Source organism: Pleurodeles waltl, chromosome 8 (genome assembly GCF_031143425.1).
Source record: "Pleurodeles waltl isolate 20211129_DDA chromosome 8, aPleWal1.hap1.20221129, whole genome shotgun sequence".
NCBI lineage: Eukaryota > Metazoa > Chordata > Amphibia > Caudata > Salamandridae > Pleurodeles > Pleurodeles waltl.
In genome coordinates, this window is record NC_090447.1 from 1,158,646,594 (window position 1) to 1,158,659,032 (window position 12,439).

Sequence of the window (12,439 nt, forward strand, 5' to 3'; positions counted from 1 at the left end):
GTTCATGTGTACAATGCTCTGCTGCAACTTTAATGCCAGCCCCAGCAGAGAAACAGCAGCAGAACACACTGCCGACCTCTCGCTCCTCCTTCCTCCATGACTGGATGATTCTGCCCCAAACTCTTCTGTAGGTAGCCCTTACCTGTTGAAATCTCAGTTTAAGCACAATATATGACAGGTAAAAAAAAAACACTGGGGAGAACAGCTAAAGTGATAGTAGGAAGGAGGCCATTATTACAATATTCAGATCAGGTCCGGAGATGTAGGAAAATAACTAGACCTGGGCAAAATTACATCTGTGTTGGAGTAATTTCGGTAATTTCACATTACTCTTTTGATGCAAAATTACTGATAATTACACAATTATGCATCATCAAGTAATTATGAGTAACTTGGCAGACATATCCTCCTGCAGTAGCACAGGAACAGTGAGATTAGTCAGCACGAGCGGCTGCTGGGTCCTGCTGTTCGCATTTTTATACATTTAGCACTGTTTTCTGCAAATTGCATCATCGGATCCTTTTTGGACACAAAGGTGCATTTTGTGCTAAGAAAATCTTGCTGAATGCTTGGTCATGCTCGTTACACAATTTTATGTAATCTTACATAATTTTCCTGTAATTTCACAATTACACTACAGCACATTATGCAAGTTATGGCTACTCCTAGATATAACCAATGTAAATGATCATCAGAAGACCTCCCCATCAGCAAAAGGATTCTGGGGATGTTTTTGATAATTAACTGGAGTACAAGGTGTTACTGGGTCAACTCTTGGTAGAACAGCTGCTGCACCCTATAAACTACAGATAATATTTATAGCTCTGTACTAAGAAAAAAAAACGTGGTGTAGGTTTTACCTCATTTATATAGAAATTTGTGATATTCATTCTCCCAAACTAGAACCTTTTGTGAAATGCAATCATGCAATTTTTACACAAATGTCAATTTCACAGAATATTGAGAGCATTTCCAAAGAAGTGCAGTACATAGCACCAGGTTCTGCAGTACAAAGATTTTTTTTTAAAAAAAAGATTTGGAGGCCAACATAACTAAATATCGTTACTATAGCTGATGGGTGGGTGATGCTGCAATACTCGGCATAAATTGCAAGACATTACAATACCTTACAATATGATGTGGTCTAGGGGATGAGAAGAGAACACGTGGAGCTATAATGGTGATATAGTCCGGCTTTCCTTCTTGAGTAAAAGGGTATTTTTAAGCGCAGTCTGGATGGTAGCTAGAGGATATGATAGAGCACTAGCCAAGCAGAAGTGAATTCCAGTGGTGATGTACAGGTAAGTTAAAAGACCAAACCATTGAAATGGCAAGAAGGTTTTGATTCACGGTTAGGATAAGTTAATTCAACAGTGGAAAGCTAAGACACGTAATAAGTACAGAGCCTTATTTTCGGATGATAGTCATTCAGGCTGGTAACGATAGTGTAAGGAAGTGGTATGTCTTGGAAGGTTATAGAGCCATAAAGGTAAAATATATTAGTTTATCTAATGGTGAAAATGAATGTAGAGGAAGTCAAAATACTAACTTGTTGCAGGAGTCCAACTTGCTGAAAACTGGTGCAGTGATTACTATTTTGGCAGTATGGAAAAGGATTTTAAGTTGGATCTTGTGGATGTTCAGCAGTTGGGATCAAAATGCAGTAGCTGCAGTTTTTATTAAGGACTCCAGGCACATGCCTAAAAAGTACACCAAGTTTTCTAGCTATTCGTGCTATTATGAAGGCATCATGGTGAAATATTACAGGGTGTTTTTTTTTCTCTGCAGGGAAGTAGCTCATATTTGTGTTAGAAGAGTTCAGCATGAGAGAGCAAAGGGTCACCTAGTAACGCCTGGGCAGTGAAGTACTTAGGGAATGAAGCTTGAAGGTCTGAGGTAAAAGTTGGATATCATCTGTGTAGAGAAGAGACGAGAAAATAATTGAGGGAATTATGCTATTGAGGTAGTAGAGTCAGCCATTCGCTCTTACGTGCTACAAATCTCAAAGTTTAAAAAACATAGAAGCGGGAATGCCAGGTCACATCAGTCATCGGAGAAAATATTCAGGACTAATTCATTACATTTCCATGCAATTCAAATCTATGGTGGAAAGGGTCTTGTAGTTAGAAGCCTTGGCCATTTCAGTGGTATTCATTTTGAAATGACAAGTCCAATGTAATAGGGCAATTAAAACACGAAGAAGTTAGTAGAACTCTGGATATAAACTATGAATGAAACGTGAGGTGTTGAGATAAAAATAACTGAGATTCTGTTAAATGTCTTAATTTTAATTCAGTGATAAGCACTTAATGACAACTGTGTCATATGCTTATGGTGGAGGGGCGGACCTTTTTTAAACGTATCCAATGTTAATATGCCCTTAGCAAAAGTCTGTGTTTTCACATCAGTATTGCTTCAAATTACCTCTGATTTCTTCATTGCTACAAAGGCTAAACAGCAACACTGCAACCCTGTGCAAATCAGGACATTTTGATTTCTTCTTTAGGAGGAACTATTACATTAATGTAGCATTTACATATTTTTCACTTGTCTTCTATCTCAGCACATAAGGTTCATCTCTCTGTGTACGTTAATCTTTAAGATCAAACACTGGGTTACCCCGGGGTTTTCGACGCTTTATACGGATGCCCAATTCCCTGATCCATCCCAGAGGTGACTAGAGTGGTTTTGATGGGGTGGCGAGACGCCCAAACGGTTTCAGGGTGGTGGAACCGAATAACCCAACGGACCCCGCTGTGGCGCGGAAAGCTACTCGCTGAGGTGGCGGGACTGAAGGGGTTCCAGAAATGGGATAATATAGGGATTTCTACACTTGGGGATGTCTGGGGGGATCGCACATGAGGTCCTTTGAAGAGCTCCAGGGACCCTTCTCACTAAGTAAAACACAATTCCACAAATATCTTCAGCTCCGCCACGCTTTGATGGCACATGCGCGAGTGGGTGAACACGTTCCTGAGTATGCCCCCACGGAAGCAAAGGTACAAATGGGTAACTTGGGCAGAGGCGGAGTCTCGCAGATATATCGCTCACTGATAGCTAACACCTCGGGTTCCCTTGAGGGACTCTGCCGCAGATGGAAGGGATGGGTGGGACCGGTCGACGAGGAGGAGTGGGGGGAAGCCCTGATGGCACCTCGAACTCTGGTGACGTCAACCAGATTCCGTCTCTTACAATCCTTTTACCTACACACTGCATACCTAACACCTGCAAGGCTACACAGGGCAGGCCTCCACTCCACGGCTGGTGGCCCTCGATTTTCTCATCCAGAAGCTGATTTCTTTCATATGGCGTGGGCATGCCCAATCATAGAGGCCTACTGGGGAGCAATCAAGGGACAGATCTCCAGGGTCTTGCAGGTGGAGGTGACACTCACTCCACTCCCTTTTCTACTGGGGGTAATGGGAGGCATGGACCTGAGGAGAGCAGACCGGACCTTCCTGGGAATAGCATGCCTAGTGGCCAAAAGAGACACAATGACCGAGTGGAAAGCGGAAGCAGCACCATCCCTGGATGAATGGAGGCGGGGAGTGGACTGGTGTGTGCAGCGTGAGAGACTGGTGTACGAGGCCAGGGGAGGCCCAAGTAAACACAAAAAAATATGGGGGAAATGGGAGGCCTTTGCAGGAGAATAAAGTAAAGCGGAGCCCTGCACATGGTTGGGGCACCTGCTCCAGAGACGAGGCCCAGGCCCCGACCCGTCTCATATTCTCTGTGCGTATGGGCAAGCATGAGTTTGAGACCAAGCTACTTTCTACCATTGTGAGGCACAGGCAATGTGCACTGGGTTTGAAGGGGGACCGGGTTGATTATGACCGAGCATTTAAAGTATGTTGTTTGGATCATTTCCACTGTGTTAATTGTGTTTTAGCATTTGTGTATGCGGTATATTTATTTCCTCTTTTTTCTAAAACAATAAAAACTTTGTAAAAAAAAAAAATCTTGAAGATCAAATACAAATTTAAACAAAATGAATGTTTCCTGGTCATTACATATTGAAAGAACCTGAATACAGTGGACTATGCCCCACCAGTGTAACATAGATGGGGCATCCACCACAATGGTCACTATAAGACTACCCTTAGAAGATTAGATTTGCATATAATGAATCGTAATTCTCACTTTTAATGACAGTTAACAGAGAGGTATGAGAACCAATGAGGTTTGTACTTTGGAAGCCACAAAGGGGAACAGTCTGGCACATGCATCATGAGCTAATAAACTAAAGAGTATGTGAGAAGAAATGAGCACATATGATTGCTACAGCCTCATATTTGTAAACAGTCTTTGTAAATATGTATAATTTATCAGTTTATGCTTTGTATCGTTGGGTGCCCTCCTCACTGAGGAGCACAACTCACACCATTAGATATCCCATATTCCCTACCCTATATTTCTCTCCCACAGTGTTGTAGTGAGATGGTAAATATCATGGTCAATTCCCTCAAACTCGCATTGAAATTAGAGACTTTTTAACCCACACAAACAGATTATTCTTATAGAATTTCTTTTGATTTTTAGTCCTGTTTGTACTTTTTAGAAGTTTTTCCATGTTGCTTTGAAGCAGTTATTCAAGTCCCACATTGCATCATGTCACGTATTACCTTCAGGCCACAACTTAATAGTGAACAATATTTGTATGATGTACACCTTCTAAGCTCCTTGTGTAGTTTAGGAAGACCTGTAATAAGTAACTTCAAAAACTCCTGCAAATAATGGACTAGTATTCCATTAATATTAAAGGATAATAATGCAACCAATAACATTGTCTTTTCTTTCTTGGAACAGTCCAAACAATTTACATAGCATCCACAATTTCAGAAAACGTGTCCATCAATTCTTGCACAAACATTTCTTTCTATTTTACATATACACACACACACATATATTGATATATTGATTCCGCATGTACAGGTGTGGGCATATTCTCTCAGTCCCATTTGATCCTGGTATTATGTTATGAATTCAGGTACATTTTGGTGTCTATATTTACGATCACATACATGCATCATCCGATATCCTAATGGATATACTTATCACCTCTGACTTACTCTTCCTTAAACTTTTTCCTATGAGGAATGGCCCCCACAATGAGAGGCTGATCTATGAATAATGAAAAGAATCCACAAATTCCAGTCTTTTTGTGATCCCTGGAGGGGACATCTTTTGTATATGTGGTTGAAACGCAAGCATTCTGAGGTCTGACTGCCATTCGAGTGACCAGCTCAGTGAGAATGATCTAATAGAAATTCTGGCCTATAACTTTTATTCTACCATGTGCCAGATTGTTTCTTCGAAATTCCAATTTATAGCATTGATTAATCGCTGTAGGGGGGTTTATTTTAGAACACAGTACTCTGATCTGCCAACTACAATGAAATGATATCCAAAATATGTGGATTTACAAAGTGGATATGACATTATACAGTAAACTATTACAGAATATTGAAGTGAATTTCTAATAAACTTTGTTAAGACACAGGGACTATATATCCTTTCCAATCACTCTTTAATATGATCTGTCTTTTATCAAACATTTCTTTCTCAGCTCATGGTAAGTCCTGGTCTAGAAGTGACAGACAGCTTATATTTCACACTTTTTCCACTCTTGTTCTTTGGCTTGTTATCAATTCTAAAGCAGTGGACATTTGGAAAATTAAAGATCTATTCTGTTCCTTTCCAGTAGGGAAAAGGTTTCAAATATGAACATTAACTAAGTGGGAACAAAGTAAAACTCGGTGCCTTTGTGTTAACAAAGTTTAGCAGATACAAGCAGGTATGGACCGCTATGAGTTTAAACACTTTTATTATGTGAAAAGGCAGAAAGTAAAAACTAAAAATAACATGGGATCCAATTCTCTTGAAATTACAAAAGCTATTTTACATCTCTCTTCAGAGGACAATGGGACCACTCATCTGGGCTACCTCTTTTGAGTTATGTTTGAAAAAGATAGGTGTTTCGCATGTCAAAACAAATGACAATCATTTCTGCACTTTTCAATAACATGTGCTCTCATTCATGTGTCGTGAAACCTTGGGCACAAGTTACCAATTACTGCAATTAATGAATTACGTAGTTGCAAAAAGAAATATCCGAACCAGACAAGCAATCTGTATAGACTAATTGCCACTGTGAGAACATAAAAAATATTTGAAACGTCTTTTAGGCAGCACATCTCGTGTCCTGCACACCAAACTTAAAAGAAACTCTGATTTTTAATGATTATTTCAAGTTCCCAAAGCAATTTAATATGAGACGAGAGAAAAAATATACGTTTCCTTATTTTCATTTAGAAGATGAGGAGCTTGAAGCGCTGGTGTAACTATTTCCATTCGAATGGGATCTTAATGTCAAATGAAAGTGAAAGTAATTTCTTTAATTAAAAAAAAGAAAACGATTTCTCCCAAAAATACTTTATTGCAGGGTTGTGTACACACTGGTTGCATTTAAATAAAGGGTAATGGCGGTGCAGTTCCGCCTTCTGTCAAAGGTCTCAAATAAACATGAGGAGCTATGTGTTCAAATAGCACGAAGTCTTACATGGCACATCAATCCCAATCACTATTTTGAAAGAGTAAACGCCTGAAAATTGCAGCAGGCATGTTTCAAAATGTTAACGCTTGTATGAAAAAAACCATTACAGTACCTCTGGCACTCCCATTTTCCGACAAGCATCGAGAAAATTTTCCACATTCCTCCGGCATTTAGCCATGCTCAATTTTGGCTGTAAATAAAGAAAAATAAAAGTGTTAGTGCGCAGAAAAATGTTAAGAAATACACAGGGACACAATATAGCTACATATGGAGTGGTGAGATGTACGGGTAGTTCTGAGTCAAGTGCGAATTTAGGAATTTACTGCATGTAAATTCTCTTACCATTTTTTCGCACGGTGGACTTCCTTAACAGTATCTCTCTTCACACTTTGGAGATTCCAATGTACAGGGCTAGGAAACGATCTCAGAAATATAAAAAATATCTGTCGATTTCAATAAAACAATGGTGATGGAGAAATTATTAGGCACAATTCAGGTTGGGTTTAGATTTATTTTTTTATTAACAAGTTACAGCCACGCCGTCTGAAACCAAGGCGCTGTCCAGCCATGCAATGGGTTTCCTCCTTTCTTTAGTGGAATCCCAATCGCTTCCTGCCCGCTTTCTTCATGTTTTCACGCACATCTTGATCTCCTCGTTCTCAGAGCGTTCCCTGGTTATTCTAAATAGAGCAAATGTCGCTATGATGGACAGTTCTTCCTTTATATCACTCTTTTCATGCATATTGATCCTTCTAACCATCACTCCCATCCTCCTATGTATTCTCCTAGGCTCTCTCTTATCTCGTCTCAATTGATATATCGAATAAAGCCCACCAACTAAATCTTGCCATCTTCACGTATGGAAGTTGCTAGCCATGTTTTCCTCTCTTCTGAGTCTTGCACTATCCTCTACCGTCAGACCGGATATGGTCAGCATTGTGGTGGGAGGACCCCGGAGGCATTCAAAGCAGGTGCCCTCCTAAGGGCAGTGATGAAGGGAGAGAAGTCATTGATCTGCCATGCACCAATGGAGCCATACGAAAGAGTAGCAGGAGATGTCAAGGTGCAGGAAAAGAGATTCGAGAACAAAGCTGGAGGCAGCCGTGCATCAAGAGTGATGAGTGGCACAGGTGAGGGTGGTGCCACCAGACAATGTGGAGAAGGAAGATATGCTGTTGCCACCAGGCTGTGGGAAGAACGAGGGCATGTTAGTGTGTCCTGTAAGGAAGGGGCTGTGGTAAAAAAAAAAAAAATTGCTCCAGGACCAACTGTAAGCCCTCAACATTCCTTTTTTTCCCTTTCAATGGAAAATATTATCTTACGAAAAAGTACTTCACTGCTCCCAAATCTCTCTGTGAAACAGGGTACTGCTAGAGCACTTTCTAACACATACTGAACCACTTAAACGAGGTTATTTTAGGTTTAATTTAGAAGAGAGATGTATTTTCCCACTTACACTCCATTTAATGAATAGTCCAAGTCCGTCACCTGGGAATGCCCTATCCACAATTTGAGTGCTCTTAGCTACTCCGTTGTACTGCATAATTTCTGCATATGCTGCACACGCATTGTTTCTTATAGGACATAACTGCATGCCTATCTGTGATGTTTATAGTTCTGTAATTAGCTAAAGAGTCTGCATTCAGAGAAGTCCATGCTGAGTCACACTAACAGTCTTTGCCCAATAAGTGCACTTGCTATTTCGAAGACATTAGAAATGAACGTGGTGATCAAACAAACTGGACATTAGGGTTGTTATGTTCTCCATCTACCTCAAGGCCTGCTTCACTAGCGGGCCATTACTTGAAGCGGTGAAGCTGCCCCAAGGCTTTGGACATTTGAAGGGGAAACTGATGATGCAATACATTGAGACTTGCCAAACAAGGCAGAACGCAACTGAAATTTCAGAAATCTGAAGCCTATCCCCATCACAGGTCACAGAGGTACAAAAAGAACAGGACTTTAGGTTTAGGCTCAGCTTGGTTTTTAGGCTGGTAAGCCTGCCATGGACCCAATAGAAGTGAGAAGTGAGTATGCAGCAAGTAGGCCAGACCAACAAAGTGGCATAATTCCTCTGCTCTGGTACGTACCAACATCAAAAAGGCAACATAAAATCAACATCAAAACCAACATAAAAATCAACATAATATTCACCATGTAAGTGGTGTGAATACTGATACTGGCAATATATTCGGTGATGGTGATAGCCATATGCAGAAGGAGGATACCCTAATCATGAAAACATAATGAGGGAAATACTCCTCTGAAGGAGAGTGAAAGTATAGCCAGGCCTCAAAAGGATATTAGAGAATTTGCACACTATATAAACAAGCACTAACGAAGCCAAAAGTTTTGTGGCTTACAACAGAAACTGCCTGAATGCTTCAATCCATGCAGTTACTCCTTTGTGTGCCCCATGTGCTCGGTCGCTCCTCCTTGTGGTCGTGCATCTATTTGTGTGCCCCCATTGACTCATTACATCCACACATTTGTCTTTTTACAATATAAAATGTGCAATCTCACCAATCAAGAAAGAGGCATTCTTTCAATCACAGGGTAGACCAACTGTGTTTGCTAAAGCTTGTTAATATAATTGCCCACTAGGATCTGATTAGGTTTGGGGTATTCACATTGAGCTGGTGTCTTGTCTCAGTACAATCTGAGGCTCAGAGTACTTAATATGCACCAGAATGCTTTGACGGTGACACCTTATGTATTCTTAGAAGGGTGTGCAAAGAACAATAAATATATGCTTCATTACAGGAAACAGCACCAGTTTGTTCCACGCTGACTATGTAGGTGGATCTCTTTGCATTCCTCCCTAAGCTAAGAACACAGTTGTCAAGTGGCCCATGTCACAAGGGACCTCTTAGCCAGTACTGTCTTTTTTAGCTAACAATTCTGGGCATGCTGTGACATGTAAGCCTGTGTGTATGATTGGAAAGTACATCCAATAACTGAGGGTGAAAAACTTAGATTAGTGTGTACTGACTGAGTTGACAGCTATTCAAGGAATCACGCTTGTATTGAATTCTACTGTAGCATTTATATAAAGTTTACCCCTTTGGGGGATGCTGAAGTGCTTACCCACTCGGATAGCAAGCTACACAGTGTGGAGTGTGTGGGTAAGTGTTGTTTTTCATTTTAAGCCTGTGAGGGAAGTGTTGTGAGGTCGTCCGTGAGGACCACTGATGTGCAGTTATTGTGTTATAGGGTGCAGTGCCGGGTGGTGTAATAGGTTAGGGCATGTGAGCGACAGATGCAAAAAATATAATTTTTATAAGAACTAACCAGCTTAGCCACAGGAGCGGTGAGATTTGGTGTGCCCATACACCAAAAAGGGGGGTAATCAGAAAAGGCCCAGGGATCCATAGAGCAACAGGCATCATACAGAGATGCTGTCAAATGAGTAAACGGAATTGGTGACAAAAGAGGTAGCCATGTACTATTGTATTTTATTTACGTTATATCTAAGTATATTTCTGTCTACTGCTGAACAAATACATTCCTTGAAGGAGAAAGGATGCAGAAGAGCTATCAAGACTAGCAGCCCGAGCAGAAACTGTACTGTCTTATCTTAGTAGAACTGAAATATCTGTCATGCAAAATGCACCAAGAGTCTGCTACACGTACATTAACCCACTATTCTAACTTAGGGATTTTTGATGTGCATAGCTGACTGAGCCTAACATTTATCTACCAAATCTTCCAGCCTACATTCATCCTGTACCTCCAATCTCCTTCTCCAGATCTTGTATTCCCACTCCTACCACAGAGGTTGAAATCATCAATGTCCTGCTGTAGCCGACAGTTATAAAGTCAACAGGTTTGTTTTTCTGTTAGTGGAAGTGTTTGGTAACAAGAAACTCTATGTTTTCCACCCCCTCCAACCCCCAACCTCCAACTGTGCCAGAAAAGCTCGGAATGAAGCAACATCTTCGGCTAAAATAAGATGGAAACTGGGAATTAAGCCACTTTGCTGAACAGGATGCATTACCAGAGTTAATCTGTACTTTTTATAATGAAAAGGAGTCAGAAGACGTTGTTTGTGTAGTAAAATGTGAAAATAATGACTACATACAGCAAAATATTGCCAAGTAGGTACTCTTGAGAAAAGGTGTCTGGTTTAGTTGCATTTTTTAGAAAGTCTCTGTGCGAGCATGTCTTTAATTGGTGAACAAAATAGCTGTAAATCCAAATCACATGTTATCACGACAGCAAAGTAAAACAAATGAACATGCTTAAGAGATTAGTAAATAGTACTCTGTCATGAGAACAGCACACACTTCCGGAACAAAAGGGGCTGCAATGTGGCAATTAAAATGTTGTTGTGAAAGTAAAGACATCAAAGGTTGTGTGTGACCAGGCTCTCAAATACAAGCTAAAAATCATATCACTTCTGCAATCTCACAGAATGACAACATGATGCCCAATCACCAATCCTACAGGGAACAGAAGTGGGACGATGTAGCAATTTGGAAAATACCATGGTCTTGCTCAAGCAATGAAACAAACCATGAAAAACAAACAAAAGCAAATGGCTGAAGGGGGCGGACCAACAGTCCACCCGCCGCTCTCTTCTCTATACTTCTTATTGAACTGTTTCGATGAGTTAATGACATGAGGTCATTTGGAACGAAAAAGGTATGAAGGGTACTCCTGAGCTCTTGAAGTTACTCCACGGTCTCTAGTAGTCTCTGGCTATTTCCCATGTTTCTTTACTTTCACCTCAGCCACCTCCCCTATCACATTCATAGATTGACACCTTAGGTGACGCTCTTTTTGCAATCAAGCTACGCAGCTGTAGGTTTACTGTGCATATCTCACTCTAGCCACTGAGGCAAGCTAATGGGGACCGTCAAAGATGTCAGTGAGTGCTGATTTGAGCATCAGGTCGATTAGTGCAGACTGCCTTCATAAAGTGGGTGGAAGTTGGCAGCACCAGCTGAGAGGAGCAAGTAGTATTGTATTATAGGGTACATATTTATTAGATACATCATTGAAGATGGTCTATGCCCGTGTTTCTCAACCTTTTAACTTTTGAATATCCTCACTGAATCACATCTAAAAGCTGGGGACCATGGCCTATTCAATTTCTATGATTTGAACGTCCAAAATATACACAAAACTACAGAAACAAGTATATAGTTAACAAATACACAAATTATGAATTATAATATTTAATCCACTACCAAAAAAACAAGCAAAAATCTAAATATAAATTTTGATTGGAAGTTTGTAGCGTTTCAGTTTGGTTTTATTTCTAAAAAGTAAGGCTGTATCACAGATTTTAATACTTCACTGTCTTTTTTAGGTCTCGGCTAGACAGAACATGCTTTGTCTCGAAGAGACATGTTGTATTAAATATGCGGGCTTCAGCCCGGCCATAGGTGTCCAATTTGCTGGCTCCATTGTCGCTCTAATATAAATGTTTCCCATTTGTCCATGCCATGTGTGCATCATGCCCCTACCTGTGTTTAGCCCGCCCTGAGAGCATCGACCAATTACTACTATCCATCCACTTCTCCCATTTTATGAACAGTTTTACAAACTACTTTTTTCTTTGTTTTTGAGCACTTCATAGGAGCATTTATGTTGTCACTCACTGTGAGCTCTGTTCATGTTAACAGGCCTGTAAATCTTGTTTTTATTTTGTCAAATTTGCTGTATATTCAAAGACCGAGATCAAATGTCAGATGCTGTTTTCTGAGGGTGCCAGTTTATTTTTCTTTCGCTGACTTCAAACTGAGAGGATGTTTTTGTTAATGTCTTAGTGATGCTTGCCTGTCCCCCAACCCCCTCCTGCTTCTTTGCTTGAGACATCCCCCAAACCTATCACCGCTGCTTGCCCCCCTTGCTTGTTTCTCTCTGTCTTCTTACCTAGCA

General features: G+C 40.6%; 1 protein-coding gene across 1 annotated transcript in view; it reads right to left on the minus strand.

Moving 5' to 3' along the window:
• The window catches only part of LRCH1 (leucine rich repeats and calponin homology domain containing 1), a 666,761-nt gene that overhangs the window by 60,576 nt on the left and 593,746 nt on the right, over nt 1–12,439 (minus strand). Inside the window, exon 18 of the mRNA XM_069205389.1 lies at nt 6,666–6,743. Within this exon, the coding sequence (XP_069061490.1) occupies nt 6,666–6,743 (78 nt within the window). The remainder of the gene's footprint in view (nt 1–6,665; nt 6,744–12,439) is intronic.